The 20858-nt window shown below is 34.3% G+C and overlaps 2 protein-coding genes across 4 annotated transcripts; both read left to right on the forward strand.

Annotated features, from left to right (window-relative positions):
* On the forward strand, positions 1 to 8342 carry LOC113054882 (rho GTPase-activating protein gacHH-like). 3 transcript variants are annotated; one of them, XM_026220664.1, is made up of 15 exons: positions 1 to 81; positions 1023 to 1111; positions 1201 to 1347; positions 1993 to 2044; positions 2224 to 2324; positions 2393 to 2478; positions 3982 to 4063; positions 4156 to 4241; positions 5431 to 5518; positions 5590 to 5638; positions 5749 to 5836; positions 6334 to 6434; positions 6525 to 6609; positions 6710 to 6814; positions 7818 to 8342. In XM_026220664.1, exons 3-15 carry the CDS (start codon positions 1209 to 1211, stop codon positions 7827 to 7829), a joined length of 1074 nt encoding a protein of 357 aa, XP_026076449.1. In that variant the 5' UTR covers positions 1 to 81; positions 1023 to 1111; positions 1201 to 1208; the 3' UTR covers positions 7830 to 8342. The 3 variants fall into 3 exon arrangements, with proteins under 3 accessions (XP_026076449.1, XP_026076447.1, XP_026076448.1); XM_026220662.1 differs by having other exon boundaries at positions 7978 to 8342; XM_026220663.1 differs by lacking the exons at positions 1 to 81; positions 1023 to 1111 and having other exon boundaries at positions 1199 to 1347; positions 7978 to 8342.
* A 948-nt stretch (positions 8343 to 9290) lies between these two features.
* LOC113054760 (spindlin-Z) lies at positions 9291 to 20650 on the forward strand. The gene is made up of 6 exons (XM_026220539.1): positions 9291 to 9456; positions 14126 to 14455; positions 14544 to 14592; positions 15958 to 16211; positions 17430 to 17663; positions 18572 to 20650. Exons 2-6 carry the CDS (start codon positions 14404 to 14406, stop codon positions 18769 to 18771), a joined length of 789 nt encoding a protein of 262 aa, XP_026076324.1. The 5' UTR covers positions 9291 to 9456; positions 14126 to 14403; the 3' UTR covers positions 18772 to 20650.
* The last annotated feature ends 208 nt before the right edge of the window (positions 20651 to 20858 follow it).

Raw genomic sequence — 20858 nt, forward strand, 5'->3', positions numbered from 1 at the left:
AGTTTCACCTGATCGAGTTACATGGGAGCTGATGCCTCAGAAAGGTGACGTTCCCACAGCGAGAGAGGGACACACTTTATGGTAATTAGAGAGAACATGTATTAATATTTAAAGCTAAAACTCCACTGTTTAAAATATGGGGTCACTAAGATTTGTGAGGTTTTTGAAGAACAAATAACATTTATTTGATTAAAAATGCAGAAGAAATTGTTAAATATTATTACAATTTCAATTGCATGTTTTCTTTTAAATTGTAATTTATTTCTGTGATCAAAGCATCAAAAGCATTTGTGATCAAAAGCATTTCAAAGCATTTCTGTGATTTCAGCATCAGTCTTCGGTATCACACGATCCTTCAGAAATCATTGTAATATATATATATTTTCTAATTTATTTATTATATTTTAAAGTATATATTTTATTTAAACATTTCTAAATGTATTTATTTATTTATTTAATTATGAGTGTAAAGTTTTTTAACTGTGAAATTGTAAATTTAAACTGAAATTGTTTACTATTACATTTACTATTTACTAACATTTACTACTATATTAAAATGAAGCAAAAAAAGAAAGCCAAACTAAATATTGCATTAAAAAACAAATATATTATTTATTACAAAAATTAAAATATAAAAACAAATAAATGAGTTTTGTTCATTTATTTAATAGCGTTTATATTTTATAATGAATTTATTTAATAAAATAAATACAGTAAACTTTTTTTTAATATGCTGATTTGCTGCTCAAGAAACATTTTGATCACTATTTATTTTGAAAAGATTTTGCTGCTTAATGTTTTTGTGATTAACTGCAATACATTTAATTATTCAGGAATAATTTAATGAAAAGAAAGTTCAAAAGAACAACATTTATTTGAAACAGAAGTCTTTTGTAACATTATACATGTCTTTGCTGTCACTTTTGATCAATTGAATGCATCCTTGATCAATAAAAGTATTTCCTTTAAAAAAAATTATATAAAATGATATAAAAAATCACCACATTTTCGTTTTCTTCTAGTGTCGTTAAAGGAAAACTCTACTTGTTTGGAGGTTCCTCACACCCTGAAGCTGGATAGTGTCTCCCAGGCGTCTACTGCTTTGACATCGGTGAGACTTTTATTATGTGAATGCATGTGATTTCTAGATTCAGATGAACAGCTTGCGTTGAGACGCGTGTGGATTGATCTGTGCGTCAGTGACGTTGATGTGGGAGAAGCTGCAGACTGCAGGAGTGTGTCTGCGGACTCTGAGACACAGCGCAGCGGCTCTGGGAGACAACATCTATGTGTTCGGAGGGATTCTGGACAGCGTCTCTACAGATGACCTCATGATGTTCAACACCGGTCAGTACTGTGGGGACTGCATTATTAGACTAGTCCTTTCTAAGACTAGTCTTTCCAAGCTTCTGTCGACTGATTGATAGTTTAGAGTTTATCCACTCAAAGTTATATAGAGCACAGACTCATATTCAGTTTATAACATTATCTGTTATACTGCCATAAGGATCTCATTTATTTACATTACAAGCATTAGAATTTCATCTCTTTCTGGCCGTATAAACATCAGCATCTAAGAAACATTGCATATGCCTCTGAATACAATTGAGCTGTTTTTTGCTCAATGCATTATACTTTATGAGCCATAAAAGCCTGATAGATCAACTATGATAATCAAAAGATAACATTTATGTGACTTATTATTTTAGATGTTGTTTAAAGGTTTCAAAAAATCTCTTACTGTTAAAAAATAAATAAATAAATACAATTCGAACTATGATTTCATGTCAGGCTTTACAGGGTTAAATCGTTTTCAAAATAAATAGTTCATGCAAAAAAAAAAAAAAAAAAGCTAATTCTGTCATTAAATGCAGCTATACAAAAACTATAAAAGCAGCATCCAAAATCAGATCCAAATGTAAGTGGTTATTCACTGGATTGAATATTTTGTTAACAGTAACTTCGATTATGTTGCTGCTTTACATCTTTCAGTGTCATTGAACTGGATGCCTATTAAAACTACAGGAGCTCTGCCTTCAGCGAGGTAAACACTGATCAGACTCTAGATTTACCTGTGTGTAGAAAAGCATATAAAAGAGCATATATTGCACCTTTATGACTGTTGGAAATAAAGCTGTAATTGTCGGCCGTCTGCTCAAAGTGTTTATTTGGTGCTTTTCCTCTTCCAGCGTCTGACCGTCTTCTTCTGCTTCTCTTCTGTAGATACGGTCATTCATTAGCTGTGGTCGGGGAGCAGATATTTCTGTTTGGTGGATGTTCAGAGGACGGGTCTCAAGCCAAAGACATGTGTGCACTGAATACAGGTAATCTTACATAGTAAAGATTGAACGGCTGACTGTAATGAACTAGTGAATGTGTTTTTTCCCCGAAGAGACTCTGGTGTGGGAACAGTGTAAGGTAAAAGGAGAGGCTCCTGTTGTTTGTGCCGGTCAAACCTTTACATCACACCATGACAAGGTAAAACTGGTTTAGTTTACTAGTTCTTCTTTCTTTTCTTTTGGAAAGAAATTAATATTTTTATTCTACAAGGATGCATTAAATGAATCAAAAGTGACACAAAATGTTACAAAAGTCACTTAAATGCTGTTCTTTTGAACTTTCTATTCATCGAAGAATCCTGATAAATAAAATGCATCAACATATTAACTGTTTCTAACATTGATGATAATCAGAAATGTTTCCTGAGCAGCCAATCAGCACATTAGAATGATTTCTGAAGATCATGTGACACTGAAGGCTGGAGGAATGATGCTGAAAATACAGCTGCGCATCACTGGAATAAATTACATTTGAATAGATATTGACATAGAAAACAGGAAATATAAAATGTAATAATATTTCACAATTTTTACAGAATTTTTGATCAAATAAATGCAGCCCTAGCGAGAATAAGCGAGGAAAAAACAAAATTTTGAACATTTCAGACTGACGTTTTTATCGTGGTTACACACGGTCACATGATGTTGCTGTGGTCACGAAAACATCTAATTTCCGTGCATTTTAAAGCATTGTGGTTTAAAACAAGTGATTTTAAGCTTTTGTAATGCAATCAGCAGTGAAAGAGAACTTATTTCTGTATATGCGACAGAGACAGAGAGACACACACATGTGAAGACAGTGCGCATAGAGTGTAGGAGTATTGAACGGTGTTATTTTTGACACTTTTTTTTAGGCCAACAATTAAAAACAACCAACTTGTATGTGTCAAAATGCCAGTGTTTGCAAGTATCCTCATAAACACAGTAATTTAGGTCTTAAGTGTAAGCAAAACGAATGTGTGACAGTATATTGTATCCGGTTAGCTCTTAAAGTGACAGCAGTCTAATATTCCTGCTGTCTGTTATTCATGTTAATCAAGCAAAAAAAAAAAAAAAAATATATATATATATATATATATATATATATTTATTTTTCTACTGTAGTTTTTTTTTTTGGTCTATTGTTTTTAATTAGTTTCTTATTCATATGTAATCGCTGACAGTTTACTTGTCTTTAGTGAGCTTTTTTTTAGACTGGTATCATTTTTTTGTGATATTGACACTGGTGAATAATTATTAAATTTCTATGGTATCAAAAAACGTGAAATCATAAAGACCCTATTAAAAGCAAAAAAAACATTATAAACTATATAAAACTATATATCATTACCATGAAATAAAAAACTGGTCATATCACCCAGCACACAGGAATAAATAACATCTTTAAATAAACAAAATAAATAAATCAACACTTATTTTAAAATTCTAATAATAATTCACAAAGTTTTTTTTTTGCTCAGTAAATTCAGTGTTGATAAGCAGAAGAGACAAAACGTTAAAAAAAAAACGCAATTCTAAAATAAATCTGAATAAATTTAGAAAAAAAAATCTCAAACTGAGGTTTAATTAATTAGCATTTTAGAATAAACTTCAAATATGACCCAAAGGTAATAATGATGCTTGAACAAATGTTTTGATTCAGGATATTTACTTATTCGGAGGAACCATCACTAATCCAGACGGAGTGGTATCATCAACAAATGAAATTCACAAATTAAGCATCGGTAAGATGAGAAGCGACACTGAGAGTGAACTGTTTTCTCACAGAAGAGAATGAACAGACACTAACTCTCTTAAACTCTTCCTGTTTCACCAGGAAAGATGAAATGGAAAGTACCACTGTATGTCGGCATCCCTCCCTCCAGACGTCACAGACACACAGCTTTCATCGTCCACAGTCATGTATGTGTCAAACATATATGCACTTTTACATAATTCAAAAGTTTAGACAATCAGCTGTTTCTAATCATCACAAAAATGCACTTAAATGACTGAATTTGCATTATATATTTTTTTTTAAATGGAGAAGAGATTGAAGGGAGGTTTCATAAAGTATCCCATGATGCACCTCGTGAAACTGATGAATGTCCAGAATGAGCAGAGCTGGAATATATAATCAAAGAAATTTAAATATAAGAGTTTTTGTCACAAATGTATTTCTTGACTAACATCTGTGTTAATATTTTTCATCCCTTTACTAATGAATCCTGATTCTAAATTCGATTCTAAATTTTTACCTGCATTTACAAATGAATAAACAATGTTTTGATATTTTAAACAAAACATCGAAAACTGATGTTTGAAATTATAAAAGGAACCTTAAATGTGAAGTTAAAATGGCCAGTAGGTGGCAGTGAGTCACTGTTAATAAGCGAGTCATCGCGGTTGAACCGAGTCATTTAAACGGTTGATTCATTCAGGCGCGAAACTCTATCATGTTATTCAGAGACGCAAAACGGTGGCTGTGTTTGGAAAGATTTTTGTTCTTAGAAATAGAGCAAAAACAGGTCATATGTTGTCTAAAACGTAAGATTTGATTTTGATATTAACTTCTTGTTTATTGAGCTGTTGTATAAAATCGATATCACATTTGTAATTATGATGACTTTTGGAGAAAGACATAACTCTTTATTTGTGTGATAGTAACTATAAGAAACTACATAAATTATAGATCTATAGATTTTCTGTCCCATATCTTTAAAAATGTGATCATTATACATTTCCAGTGACAGAACGCACTATAAATGCGTAACATTATATGCGAACTAGAACATCACGTGATGTATTACAACGTTAACTTTTTTCGTCAGTTTTAGTAATTTAACTTATTTTATTTTGGGTTTAGATAAGGCAACATTTCGAATTATATATATATATATATATATATATATATATATATATATATATATTTTTTTTTTTTTTTTTTATTATTATTATTTTATTTTATTTCAGCTTTTATTTCATTTATGATAATTACCAAAACTATTTTTTAAAAGCATTACTTTAACAATAAAAAGACGCGTCCAACCTGTGTTCAGTATCTCAAATCTAACTTTTTGCTTTAACTGAGTGTTTTTCTGCTTGGTTGCAGCTTTATGTGTTTGGAGGCAAAAATGAGGAACAAGATTTTAATGACTTGAAAATAATGAAATTAATAAACCCCTCAGAGAGACAGCCAGGTAAATAAAGCTCCTGTAAATACAGTCATCTGTGTTCAACTCTTCTGAGTCTGATCCATGATTGTCTGCAGTGATGAAGGAGATCTTGTCAGAGTTTGGACTGCAGGGGGCCAGTAACAGGTGTGTGTGTGTGTGTGTGTGTGTGTGTGTGTCTGACTAAAACACGGCTTTCATTACCAGTTTCACATGAAAGTAACGTTCTGTTATTCAAATCATTTCCACTTGATCAGCTTCGCCCCGACAAAGATTCCCAACGTGAAATACGAGCTGAGTCAGTCTCCAGTGACCGTGAAGAGCTACAGAAGTGAAAACATTCAGGTGATGGACGTCACACTTTACATTGATCGCATGGAGACAGTTACAAAAGATTTCTACTGCAAACAGATGAAACTTCAATTCATTAAATAATCCCGAAACAACTAAATGTGTCACGGTTTCCACAAAAACATGAAGTTGCACAACTGTTTTCAAAGATTGATGATGAGCAGTAAATCATCATATTATTCTGATTTCTGAAGATCATGTGACACTGAAGACTGGAGGAATGATGCAGAAAATTCATCCGTGCATCACAGAAATAAATTACATCTTAACAGATATTCACAAAGAAGAAAGTTATTTTAAATCATAATAATATTTCAGAATTTTACTGTATTTTTTATCAAATAAATGCACCGTTGGTGAGCAGAAGAGAGTTTTTTTATCTTACCGACCCTAAACTTTGAACAGTGGAGATTTCAGCCGTAAAAATGAATCTTTATATGCAAGGAAATGTATGATTTTGTAACGAATGCATCATGTGGCTTTCTCTCCAGGTGAGCGTTCATAGAGATTTCAGCGCCGTTCGTGACGAGGCCATGAACATGATCCACAAAGCTTTCGCCATGTTAGATGAGGAATTCCAAAAACTAGACCGGTAGAGGTCATGCCTTATTGAATATTTCACATTAATTGTCTAAACAAACATCTTATAAACCAAAACTGAATGAGCTCTCATCTGAAACAGAGAAAAGGAAGCACTTGCACGGGACGCGGAGGCTCTACAGAAAGAGCGCGAGGCTCAAAACCAGCATCTGCTGAGACAGAAACAGGTGCCGCTGCTCAAATCGTCCCATTCCAGTGATTTTCTTGGATGTGTTTGCTCTTGTTCTTCACGATGACTGAAGGAAGCTTGCGGTTGTGACCGGACAGGAGCTTGAGGATATGCTGGAGAGACACCGGAGTCAGAACGAGGCCTGGCTGCGTGCGCGAGCGGACGAGAACGACAGGGAGAGGAAGGAGCTGTGGAAACTGAGGGTGTGTGACCTGAAAATAACCGCAAACATTCACTTCAGACAAACCACTGTTCGATGGAGACACCAGCTTGTTTTGAGCAGTTTAGTTAGTCTGATTGTTGCATTCACTGTCTGTAAGGTATTAGTGACTGAATTCTTTTTTATTTAATTTTTTTAATTAAAATTTTCCTTTTAAATAAAATCACATATACAAAATTGTTTTTGACATGAATTTATATATGTATGTATATATATATATATATATATATATATATATATATATATATATATATATATATATATATATATATATAAATGTCGTGTGTATGTTTACATATATATATTCAAATAATGAAACATTGACATGCATTACAGTCTATTTTTTCACATGTTGTAAAAATAGAAAAAAACATTTAATATGTGTATATTGTAGAAAATTGTTAGCCTGAATGCAATGTAAGTCGCTTTGGATAAAGGCGTCTGCTAAATGCATAAATTTAAATTTATATATATATATATATATATATATATATATATATATATATATATATATATATATATATATATATATATATATATATGAAATATATGTGTTTTTTTTCTATTTTTACAACACTGTAATGCATGTCAATGTTTCATTTGCATACAATTATAAAATATATTAATAGTTTGAGATTTTATTTTTCTATTTTTAGTTTTTTTATTTCAATTGTAGTTATTTTAATACTTCAGCTTTTAATTCACCTTATTATGTTTCAGTTAATTTTCATCTCATATTTAATTTTATTTGTTTTGATTTTCATTTCATTGTATTATTCAGATGACCACATCAGATAGAAAGTGTAGGCAATTTATTTTTGTATTTATAGTATATATTTAATTAAATTATATATTTTTAATAATGTTTTTTTCATAATACATGAAAATTGTATGAAACATTGTAAATTTTTTGTATACAATATATGTATATATAATTTTTTTTATACAAATATTAATATATATTTTTTTATTTTTTTATATTTTAGAAAAACATCTGACATGTTAATAATCTAAAAAAAGCCTTTCTACATGAGCTCTTCACACTGAACTCTGGCAAACGTCTCATTTCATGCGTGGAGTGAGTGATGGCTGTTCGTCATTTCAACATGCGGGTCTTTATTCATTGATTGGATGTGGATCTTCCAGGAGGAGGTGCTCCAGGAGCAGGAGAAGCTGAAAGAGGAGCAGTGCAACATCCAGAAACGCAGCGAGCAGCTCCTGTCCATAATGCAGCAGTTCAAAGGCATGTGAAGACACTGTCTCCATGGCAACCGCAGAGAGACGGCGTCATCATTGATGCCACTCCCTTACTGAGAAATATCTGTCTGATGATGCTTTGGTTATTTCAGAGTGTGTGTGTGTGTGTGTGTGTGTGTGTGTGTGTGTGTGTGTGTGTGTGTGTGTGTGAATTAGATTACCTCATCACCAGTGATACCTGTAGAGCACAGGATGATTTGTGACGCATGTGAAAAGATTTTTCTGAAACATGAAGTAAACCAAGGTTTACCACCAAGACCCATGTCGTTTATTTTCATGTTACTCCACAAGCTTGTGTTTTATATCAGTTGAGAGAAACTTGAGGCCCTCGGGTCTCTAACATTAACCTTGACCTGATATCAGTTATGAAAAAATAATGTTAGTACAGGATTTATAACATAATAACATTCAACTTTGTACAATTACATTTGATCATTTATATATATATGTAAATATATATAAAATATAAAAATAAATATATGTAAAGCGCAAACTTTACAATCAGTCGTAAACAAATATAACTTTAATTTTATATTTATTTTATTTGTTTTTAATTATTCTAGAAATATACTTTATCTGAACTTACAGAGTTAAACATCTATAAATATAAAACACAAATATAAAATAAATATATAATTTACCTATAATATGTATTTATGTACGTATAAATGTATAAAAATAATAAAACTATAAGGTTTGTATAATATATTTATTATATAATAATTTATCTGTCGAGGTCGTCTTCATATTCTTTTATTTTTTTAAGATCTCTTACAAAAGTTTACAAAAAAAATGTTTTATCAACGAATGTTAATCTTAATTAAGAAAAAAAATCGAATTGTAATAAACACCTTGATAAATAATATTGAAGAATAGCGCAACAGTGAGTTGTCATCATATTTAAGTGTTCTAGTAAAAAAAAAAAAAAAATACACAGCCGTTCATGATATATAAAACAGACTGCGCATGCTATTAGTGAATTAAACTAATTCTAGCCCATCGAATTACAGACTTTATTGTTTATTTTCACTGGGTTTTTGAGGGGGACAGTCATGTCTACCAACTCATGTCGCAGTGCTTGCGCATGCGCATACATTCTCCCCCAGCCGCGCCGAAACCTTCCGAAGAAAGCCGAAGGGAAACGGTCGGCGGCGCACTATTTGGCAGGAAAGATTCGCGCGCAGAGCCAGCGCTGTCCGGCAGCGGAGCACTATTTGGCAGCGGAGGAGGGGAGGGCAAGAGCTCGGCCGCATTCGGGGCCGCCTGCGCTCATCAAACGCTGCTCATTGAACACACAGTGAGGCAGAGCTGGAGTGGAAATATTTTTTTTATGCCGCAATATGCGTGAATTTCTAAAATAAACCCGGGGTAAGCGAGCATCCATGCCACAAATACCACATGTATGTATTGCACTTGAATAAAAAAGCGAAATGCGACATGATTGAGCTCAGAGCTGCAGTGGAGGGAGTGAAGGGGGTTTCGGGGCGACGCTTGATCCAGACGTTTCTGTTGAAAATGTGTTTCTTGTGCTTCCTTTGTTTCTGCTGCGGGATTGTAAATAAGAGCTTGAGCCAAAATGGCGGCTGAAACCGTCGAGCTACGAGCTATTGCGTTGCGTTTAGTCACATTTAACTCTCTTTCATGCCTTTTTCGACCCTCTTGGATGATTTGTATGCAGTCGTAGCATTCACAAAAACACCCGGTTGCGCTGGTGGTGGATATGTAGCCTTTAATGAACAGACCCTGTGAGATTGAATCAGTTAGCCAGACCGATTTGAATGTTTCTAATGACAAATTGCAATTTCGTGTTCACAGATCGCGCGCTTATTGCTCTTTTCTGTCTTGTTTTGATTGCTAAACGGCTAAACACTGGTGTTCTGCAATGCAATGCTTTCTTTAGTCATCTATGTAGCTGGTATCTCTCTGTAATGCCCTTCTTTTTTCCCCAAAAGGATGCTTTTGTAGACATGCAAGCTGTTCATGAGTGTATATTTAGTCGTTTTCACTATAACTAGACAACTTGCAGTGCTTCTTGTCATCTTGATTGTTAATGGCATCCCTGAAACCCAGTCTGGCCAGTTGATCTCACTGCATTGTTGAAGGATCTGGCCAGGTCTTGAATTCATTAGTCTCATCTGATGCTCGGTGATCAGGTTGCATTGAGAAAGTCTGCTGAATTTCCATGAGGAACAAGGACATGAATCATTCTGGGGTTTGTTTGGAAGTGGGCGGTTCATTTGTATTTCATGACAGTCTGCTGAAGAGTTTTGTAAGGCACCTCTGGAGGATTAATTGATCAATTAGGCTTGCAAAGAAGAGATTACAGCAGAGAAACAGCCTCTGCGGTGGGTTTCATTTAAGTCTGCCTTTAGCTTCTGAATTGCACTCTTTTTGTGGACCAACCACTACAAACAAACTGAAACGTGATAATATCTGTGATGTTTGTGCATGCATATATAATTTTGTCTTGCCTAGTCAATTTACATAAACATATTGCTCAAAATAAATTTTCCGTTTTCCTTTTGTATCCTTGGTTTCACTTGATACGAACACCATTTTTCTGCATCATTGAGCTGTAAATTCCCTGGCTTTAATTGCATTCAGCATTGTCAGATGTTGTCATTACAGCAGCCACTGGCCAACATTTGATACAGCTCAGTACTTTTGCTTCTACAGCCGATATATATTAGATTCTCATACGCTTGTAAATGCATATACAGAATTGCTCCATCATCCATGCGCAGGTTTAAAGCAACGCCATTGAGTTCAGTTATTGCTATGATTTTGACTGCGTTGGCGAGCCGTTATCATGAGTGTAGGTGTATGTAAATAAAATATAGAACAGTATATAAGCCAGTGGAAAGTCTAGGCCAGACCTGGGTCTAATTTCATCCCAGAAAATAAGAAGTAATGCTTGCTTTTTTGTGAGTGAGTGTGTGTGTGTGTGATTTGACATGGTTTTCATGGCAGTTAAACAATTTCTCTTCTAGATTTTAATGAGAAAACAAAGAATATAGCGTATTTGTGCATTGCAATGGTATTTGTGTTGCATTTAATTGATGTTGCATTGCAGTAAATCAGTGTAATTCAGCAAAAATACTGTCATTCAGAGCAAGAACCACCATTAAAAATAATAACACAAAAATATACTTGTGTGCATACATTTGGAAGCAGTTTAATCTTAATTTATTTTATGCAAAATTCTAGAATTCTTCTATTGTTGGAGTGAAATGTGTCTTTTGATGTTGTTTAATATTATGAAAAAGACCAGCGGAGACTGAAATGAGAGTTAATTTGAAAAGTGCATGAGGGATATTTTACATATATTGAGGACAAATACTTGGGTCAAGTGACTCAAACTTTGGCATCATCTCACCATCTTTATCGAAAAGTAATGTGGAAGGATGCCATAAAAAAAAGAGGATTGACCTTGAGTTAATGTTCCTGTCTCGTTTGTTATTTTCGTTAAAATTGAAAATGGAAGCCATGTTCTTATTATTATTTGAATCCAGCGGTGTTGGAGAATAGCAATAAATGCATGGTGTATTTTAATGCGTTTTGCGCATTTTAAAAAGACATTGCTGTTAGATTGCACTAGGTCATGTTCATGTGCAGTGGCCTGTTTTATAAAACATGTTATGGTTTTGATTCAGTTGGACAGTGTGGCAGAATAAATGAGTTTGTCGTCGTCTGGCCGGCTGACGTGATGTAAGGAAGCCCAGAGCTCCCTGCGCTTGTAGCGTACTCCTGTTGTGTTGTATAACAGCGTCTGCTTGGCTTCCTGAATAATGCTAGACTCATGTCATTGCTCATCTGCTCTGCTTTTCTTTGGGGTTTTGAGTTTTGGGACGTCAGATGGGAATCGGTGATGTGCGTCTTTTAATGTATGCCGATTTGCAAAGCATATACCTTCACAACAGGGTTGAAATGTCATGTCATTAATCACATTTGAGTCTGTTTACCATGTTTTTTACATATTAGGATTCAACTTCTTTGAGTTATCTTCTGAAATATATTTCACTTAAAGGAAGAGTTCATTCAAAAAAGAAGATTCTGTCATTGTTTACTCACCTCCATCTTGTTCCAAACCTGAATGACTTGCTCTGCTCTTTGTTCTGTGGAATATAAAAGAAGATATTTTGAAGAATGTTGGCATCCAAACCGTTTCAGCTTCCATTGACTTGCATTGAGAAACAGTGGGAACTAAAATGTTTTTTGTTTTGTTTTTTACCAACATTCATCATGACGTTTGTTTGTTTGGAAAACCGCATGTAATTGTACTCTTGTGGCTCATTAACATGAAGGTTATTCAGTCTTATTGAATGCATAATTAAACTGTTTTGTAAACATTTTAAGCAAGACGCCACATGTTAATAAAAAAGGAAAAATAAAAATTACTTGCATAAGGAATTTCATTAAAAAAATTTATTACACGCTTTCATATGCAAACAAGGCATTATCTATTTGAATGAATCTCAGTGAATCTGAACATTACACAAAGCAAATTTGTTGTTTTTTTGTTGACATATTAGAGTTCAGTCACTCCATAAATCAGAAAATACTGCCGACAGTCAGATACAAATACAATTTAGGAATAAAATATTAAATAAGTCAAAGTGAATGATATATGAATGGACAAATCTATAAAAACCTTCAGAAAATAGATATGAATAAATTTTGGTCTAAGTGCTGCTGAGGTGAAGAAAAAAACTCATTTTTAGAAAACATCCTTTAAAAATATTTATTTTTTATCTATATCTACAAACATAAAATTAGTTTTTGGATGTTTTTATTGAAAGAATGACCAGTGTATTAAAAGGTTTTTGCTTGTTGTGTCTTGCCTTAAAGAGACAGGTCACCTAAAAATGAAAATTGTTGTCATTTGCTCACCTTTAATTTATCCCAATGTATGTTCGTTTGCCATAAAGATATTTTGAATAAGAATGTTTGTAACCAAACGGTTGCTGGTCCCCAATGACTCCCATAGTATGGAAAAAATACTGTAGAAGTCAATGGATGCCGGAAATTCATAGAGGTTTGGAACAATTTGATGGAGAGTAAATGTTGACGCAATTAAAACTTTTGGGTAAACTATCCTTTTAATGTCAACATAATCACATTTGACCCCATTTTCCATTTTTTTAATATATTTTTTTTAGTTTTCAGCTTAGTATTTTCATGATTTCATCCAGTTGAAAATAGATAAAAATAAGTGATGATTCAAATCTGTTGAGGTGCTAAACAAATCGCGACTCAATTAGGGTTAGGAGTTTATATGAATGTGTGTCTTTAGAAAAGTTTAAATGGTATTTTTTCTTTTCGTCTTGCATCTGTAAAATGCATATTAAAGTTCATAAGTGCAGTGCTACTTTGTTTACAGCGGTAACCAAGGAAACGTTTTAAGCTCCACCTGCTGCGGTGTTCACAAGTGCTTTGTTTACGGCGGTAACCAAGGAAACGCTTTAAGCTCCACCTGCTGGCAGAGAGTGAATCTGCGTCTCGTTCAGATCGTCTACTGTTTCTGTTTCATGCTAATATTTTTTATGTATAGTTTCACAAAACTGAATTCAAATCATTCTGTTTTTAATTAAAAATTCAGAATTATATGATCTAATTTGTAATTTGGGGTGGTGTTGGCGCAGTGGATAAGACGCATGCCTTTGGTGCGAGAGACCCGGGTTCGAATCCACTGTCAAACACCAATGTGTCCCTGAGCAAGTCACTTAACCCCTAGTTGCTCCAGAGGCGTGCGACCTCTGACATATATAGCAATTGTAAGTCGCTTTCGATAAAAGCGTCAGTTAAATGAATGTCTGCAGCATCTGTGTTTGTTATCCAAAGCGACTTACAAATGAGGACAATAGAAGCAATCAAAACCAAAAAAGAGTTTTAATATACAAGTGCTATATTATGATAGTGTTATATTTAAATTTTACTAAGAAACATGCAGTTATGAATTAAACAAGCATTTAACTTATTATTTGTTTATAATCTGTTTGCACTCAAGATCCTAAACCGATGTTGTTGAATTTTTTAGGTTGCTGGAGCCCTTCTGAAGGAGGTCTGGATCAGTACTCATTGGCGCGGGCCCTGAGAGGCCGACCCGTCCCCCCGACTCTCTCCTGAGCCCCAGTCATTCCACAGCGTCAGACGGGCATCAGGCGAGCTCCTTACATGCCAGCGTTTTTTGTTTTATTTTGACTGCCTCCTTTAGGTTGAGTCCCCTCTCCCCCGAAACTCTTTCATTCAGCAGAAAGAGTAGAGGATATTTTGACCCTAGTGCGGCAGCCGGGCTGCTCCCACACACACAGATGAATGAAGACCCCATTCGGGAAGAACGCGGCCCAGAGATCCAGAGCTGATGCAGGTCAGAGCGGCTGTTTGATTTCTGACCAGCCTTCTGAGGATCACAGTGTCTTTAATAATAACCGTGTGTGCTGTCTGTGTGATTGAAGGGCATGCTGGTGTCTCTGCAAATATGATGAAGAAAAAGAACTCTCATAAGTAAGTTTGTACTTGCTTGTGTTTTTTTGCTGAATTGAAAAATATTAATTATTGTTTTATGTTACATTATATCATGTTTATAGCATTTATAAATAATAATAATTATTATGTAGTGCTGAATGTGTGAATTATATTAATAATGATCATCAATACAACATTTTAAGCATTTAATAATTTTTGGAGTTAAATATTTTGCAAACATTTTTTGGCTTGTATTTTAGGGGTTAATGTGTGGATATTATTACATTATAATTATTATTATGTTTAGTTTGATTGCAATACATATTTATGTATTTAATATCATTATCAGAGTTAATTATTATGCGAAGCATCATTTTTAATTGATTACATAATATTTACATTGATTTGAGGCAGAATATACAAATTTAATTCTATAAATATTTTATATAAAAAAATGTAAATGTTTAGTTCATACTGTTCATAAAAAGTGTTTTTTTTTATCAGCGTTAAATATCAGGTGAAGTATATTTGATGAATGTGATTAAATACAATATTTTATATTAAAAAAATGTAAATGTTTAGTTCATACTGTTCATAAAAAGTGTTTTATTATCAGAGTTAAAGATCAGGTGAAGTGTATTTGATGAATATGATAAATACAATTTTATTATATTAATATTTTGAAAGTTTAGCTAATTTTGATCATATGTATTTAATAATAATTTTCAAAGTGAAGTAGGTAAAGCATTTTTTTTGTTTTCTTGTGTTTTAAGGCTGAATGTATAAATATGGATTATTACATTATATTTACGTTTAAAAAAAAAGTTTAGTTCTTATTGATCAAAATAACATTTCTTAATGTAATATATCATCATAGTTAAATATTAGATGAAGTATATTTTTGTATTTAATTGTGTATTAGGATTGAACACTTGAATATAAATTATATTATTAAATTATAATATATTCTTTAAATGTTTAGTTCATATAAATTGTAAAAATAAATAATTATTAAACATTAAGCATTTTTAAATTTTCTTGCATATGGCTGAATCTGTAAATATGTATTTAATTATTATATATACTACATTTAATATTTTTTTGAAACGTTCAATCATGATAAACACATCATATATTAAATGAATAATCATTATAAATATAATTTTTTTATAATGTTACAGATTAGGTGAAGCATAAAACGAATTAAGGATTAAAGCTTAAGTGTGCATTTCTTTATTTAAATGTTAAACACTTTCTCTCAATCTGAGTCTTAAGCATCAAGAGTTTTTGATGTTGTTGAAAAGACACACTTCACCTTGATCCTGATTCAGAATTCATCGTCCAGAAAATGTAAATGCTCTCCTTTCAGAGCGATGTTAATGCTGATCTGTGATCATCTGACAGGAAACACAAAAGCAGCGTAGGCCCCACTAAAGCAGTGGCTCAGCCGCGGAGGAACATCGTGGGCTGTCGAATCCAGCACATCTGGAAGGAGGGCAGCGGCGCGGCGTCGCAGTGGAAAGGCACAGTTTTAGACCAGGTGCCCGTCAACCCCTCGCTCTACCTGATCAAATACGACGGCTTCGACTGTGTCTACGGCCTGGAGCTGCATAAAGACGAGCGCGTGCAAGGACTCGAGGTCCTGCCAGACAGACTCGGTACTCGCTCACTTCATTTCACTGAAAGAAGAGTGCAAACCATTTCAACTGGGCTAAGATATTAGTGACAGAAATGATTCAATTGTTTCTTGAATCATTTATAAGTGATATATAATTGTCTACGAAGGATGGAAGTTAAAAACGGCTAATGCTCAGGTGTGCAGAAGCTCACAAGCTTTTGCGGCTTTTTGTGTTTTCACTGTTATACACTGGGGGGCGCTATTATACATCTTATGAACGAGCACAAAACCTCCAGAACAAAAAACACACATGAACAGGATGAAAAAACTCTTATGTAAACATATGCATATGATCAATAATGCGATCATCAGCTAAAAACTTCATTATGTTACGTGATGATCTAGGAAGTGGTATGTGTCTGTGCAAGCGGTTTACTGGATTTATGCTTTGATAATCTTACTGAATATAATTATCCAGATGTAGTTTTTGTAAAAAAAAAATAAAAAAATTGATTTTCTCACCTTTTTGATGATATAAGTGTTGATAAAAAAAAGAATGCTTCAAGCTAGAATAAAACTGATATTTTTGTTTAAAAGTAGAGGATCTGATCTTTATTTACTTTTTGGTGTATTGCATATTCAAATATTCATACAACAAAATATACTGGAGGCCATCAAATTTTAGTGAAAATCATAAAAATCGCTGGCAGTGTTTTTACAAAATGCTGGCGGGGAAAGAGTTAAGCAGGTTTTCTTTTACAGCTGAAATGAGCCAAAAAAGAAATTTAATTAATAAATGGATTCAATACTAGAATTTGCTAAGTTATGGCATGACCATTGGAGAGTGAAAATGCTCATTGGGTCAAAAATAACGGCTTGAAAAGAAAAGACACATGAAATGAAAAAGAATTGGGTCTGAAACTGTCAAGAAACATTTAGCCTCCAATTTACCAAAACTACAATTTTTAAAAAAGTGCACCGTGTCAGGTTCTCAGAGACTAAGGTTAGGTGAAGATTCCTAAAAAATGACCCTTGCTTAATAATAATAACATGCTGAAGTGCCAAAAACATTTATGACTCTTGAAGCACTAGAAGCACATCCTCTTGTACCACTGTTTTAAAGATTTATCTTCAGGAATCTGGCAGTAAATTCTAGAAGGTCCATCTCAAAAAGATTAAAAATTAGCTCCTTAACTATTATTGGTCCCAGATTTGCTGCCATGGAGGATGTTTCCACTCACACCTGTGTGTTTTTCAGCCTCGACGCGCATCAGCGACGCTCACCTGGCCGACACCATGATCGGGAAAGCCGTGGAGCACATGTTCGAGACGGAGGATGGCACTAAGAACGAGTGGAGGGGAATGGTTCTGGCCCGGGCGCCCATCATGAACACCTGGTTCTACATCACGTATGAGAAGGACCCGGTGCTCTACATGTATCAGCTGCTGGATGACTATAAAGACGGAGATCTGAGGATCATGCCAGACTCCAGTGAGTGTCTTCAGTGCTCGTGTGTTCTGATGCTCACTGCTCTTTACATTTCACCACTTCAAACCTCTAGACCAATATGGGTTTTCATTGTTTTTATGCAATTTTTTTAATTTTTTACAGCAAGGATGCATTATATTAATCAAAAGTGACAGTAGAGACATTTATAATGTCACAAAAAATTTCTATTTCAAATAAATGCTGTTCATGTGACAGTGAAGACTGAGTAATGATGCTGAAAATACAGCTGCGCATCACAGAAATAAATTACATCTTAACAGATATTCACATAGAAAACTGCTATTTTTAATTGCAATAATATTTAACAATTTTACTGTTTTTATTTTTGATCAAATAAATGTCGCTTTGGTGAGCAGGAAAGACATTCAAAAACATCTCACTGACCAATGAAAAAAAAATAAAAAAATTGTAGTAATACTGTACAATAATTAATTACTAATTAATTACAAAAATATATGTATATGTGTGTGTGTGTGTGATGATTTATAGTAATATTTAAATAAAATAGTGTACTTTCTAATATAATAATTAAAATAATTAATTTAATTATTAATAAAAAATTTAACAAGTTTATATTTATAACTTGTGATTTTTAATATTGAACTTTTTTCAGAATTGCAAAGAAAATACAGTTAGAATTATGGTCAATAACTCCCATTATATTCACAAAAACTATATAAAAACTGAAACTACCAAAAGCTGTCGATTAGTATTTTTTTTTCTAAATAGAAAATGCGATTATATTTGTACATTAATTTGTGCGTTTTTTTTTTTGCGTTTTTTTTTTTTTTGAGTTTTTTTGGTGGGGGGGGGGGGTGATGCATCGTATTCGAGTCGTTTTTCTCATTCAAAGAGTCATGTGCTATTATAATGGTTTGTTTGTGTTTCAGACGACTCGCCCCCAGCGGAGCGTGAGCCTGGAGAAGTGGTGGACAGCCTCGTGGGGAAGCAGGTGGAATACGCCAAAGAGGACGGCTCTAAACGAACTGGGATGGTTATCCATCAGGTGGAAGCCAAGCCCTCCGTCTACTTCATCAAGTTTGATGACGACTTTCACATTTACGTCTATGACCTGGTGAAAACATCGTAAGGCGGCGACACGGGACGAGGAGAGGGGGAGGAGTTTCACCTAACCATGTGATCCACACAAACGTTTTTTTTTTTTTGCCAAAAGTTCTCTCAAAACATTTCTCGTAACATCATTTGGAAATGGAACGCTGGATATTTCGGTGGATTAGTGGATAGTCGGGTGTCTCTTATCGCTGTAGGATGAACGAACATCCGTCCCCCGACATACACACGTAGCTTCATATTTCAGAGGTTCGTCTCGAGAATTTCCCATTCCTGTTGGTTGTTACGAAGACGTTCGTCGGGAAAATCCAGTTTGGCTGTTGTGGAACGTTTAAGTGTTCATCTGTTGGACTGTTACAATCCCGTCATGGGTTGAGATTCAAGCTAGCTTTGTGCGCCGATGTTTCGGGAAACGGTGGAAACGAAACGCGCGGGCCGTTTATCTTTCAAACCTGAGAAACACGTCGGTCCGTGAAGGATGGGGAGCGTTCGGGACGTCCTAAACCTCGTAAAGTGCCAGGAGGTGGAGGGCGGGAGAAAATGTCTGTAAATAAGACATCATTCTGTTTTTGATGTCTTTGAGTCGGTTGCCAGATGTTTCATGTTTTATCCCTCCGTCTTCTGGTCCTCGCCAGAATTTGCGCACAGAAGCTCCACTGTCAATCAAATGTAGGCATTTGTTGCGTGAATCTCATCACCACAAGTAAACGCTAATGCAGATTTTTTAATCTTAAGCACTAAATTTAGAGACCTGTTTGTTTTCAATGAATTTCAAAAAACATTTTTGCATTTCATGTTTGGAACGTTGATTTAACGTTTGCCTAATGTTGATATAACGTTCATTTCACTCCATTTTACTTAATGGGCTTCATAACATCTACAAAATGCCTACGTATTGTATCATGTTGCATAGTGTGAACATTTCCTCTTGGGTTATTGTTGTTATGGTGTAGATTAATGGGTTTATTGTGTCTTAGCACATGATTTTGACTCTTTAAGCACTAAAAATCATACGGTTACCCAATTCCCCCAAAGTATTTAGAGATGTTACATAAAACTAATTGCACAAAGTGTTTAATCCTGTACTGGTTAGAAAATGCTGATGCAATAATGAAGAAAGTATTCAGGAATTTCTTTGCACCCCGTGACATTAGCGTTGTTTTTCTTTGATCAGCCTCGGAGAGATTTCTCTGACGCTCTGCGAGCATAAACGTCTGTGCCTGGATATTGACTTCTGTATGTTTTTTTACGTGTGTGTTTCGTCTGAAGGTTTGAGTGTTCCCATTAGACTAAATGACATGAAGGCCCCCTCCGAGGAATGTTACGGTGTCTCAAGAAGCCCTCTCAGCTCCATGTGTTTTGCATTATTTCAGCATTTGTGCTGCTTCGAGTTACAGCGCTCCTGTTTTTCACACTTACATAAAGAGTTTCTCTTGTTCTCAAGCCGCTGTCGACTGCATTCGATGCACAACACTAGAAGAGTGACATGAAGAAATGCACAGGTCAGATTTCACTCCAAAATCACGTCAAAAATATTAGATGTTATATTTTGCACACAAAAAAAGAATCTATTATTTTCATGACATTCAAGCATTCTCATTACCTAATACTAAAACACCTTAACTGTAATACATTTGTGTAATGCATCATGTAATATTGTAAAAATGCATTCATTTAAATCTTTCTATGATTTATTAATCCTTTCAACTTTTTTTTGGGGGGGGGGGTGCATGGCAGTGATGAGAAAATGGGGTTTAAATATGTTAACTGATTAATAAATGGGAAAAAAGTATAATATTATGTGGTAATTGTCATACATAAGTTATTTATTTATTTATGTGTGTGTGTCTGTGTGAAGATAGTGTGTGCGTGTGAGAGAGTGTGTGTGTGAGTGTGTTTGTGTGAGAGAGAGTCTGAGAGTGAGTCTGTGAGTGAGTATGTGAGAGAGTGTGTGTTTGTGCAAGAGTGTGCGAGAGAGTGAGAGTGAGCGAGAGATTGTGTGTGTGTGAGAGAGTGTGTGTGTGTGTGTGTGACAGAGTGAGCGAGATAGTGAATAAGTGAGCGACAGTGTGCGAGTGAGCGAGAGAGAGAGTGTGTGTGTGTGTG

This window comes from Carassius auratus, chromosome 35, assembly GCF_003368295.1.
Source record: "Carassius auratus strain Wakin chromosome 35, ASM336829v1, whole genome shotgun sequence".
Lineage (NCBI taxonomy): Eukaryota > Metazoa > Chordata > Actinopteri > Cypriniformes > Cyprinidae > Carassius > Carassius auratus.

What these genes read in the sequence shown, in the direction of transcription:
- LOC113054760 (XM_026220539.1), top strand. Translation starts at nt 14,404, where the DNA reads ATGAAGACCCCATTCGGGAAGAACGCGGCCCAGAGATCCAGAGCTGAT. An exon ending in GAGATCCAGAGCTGATGCAG is followed by an intron (nt 14,456 to 14,543) that starts GTCAGAGCGGCT and finishes GTGTGATTGAAG; the next exon opens with GGCATGCTGGTGTCTCTGCA. An exon ending in GGTCCTGCCAGACAGACTCG is followed by an intron (nt 16,212 to 17,429) that starts GTACTCGCTCAC and finishes TGTGTTTTTCAG; the next exon opens with CCTCGACGCGCATCAGCGAC.
- LOC113054882 (XM_026220662.1), top strand. Translation starts at nt 1,209, where the DNA reads ATGTGGGAGAAGCTGCAGACTGCAGGAGTGTGTCTGCGGACTCTGAGA. An exon ending in GGAGCTCTGCCTTCAGCGAG is followed by an intron (nt 2,045 to 2,223) that starts GTAAACACTGAT and finishes TCTCTTCTGTAG; the next exon opens with ATACGGTCATTCATTAGCTG. An exon ending in CATGTGTGCACTGAATACAG is followed by an intron (nt 2,325 to 2,392) that starts GTAATCTTACAT and finishes TTTTCCCCGAAG; the next exon opens with AGACTCTGGTGTGGGAACAG.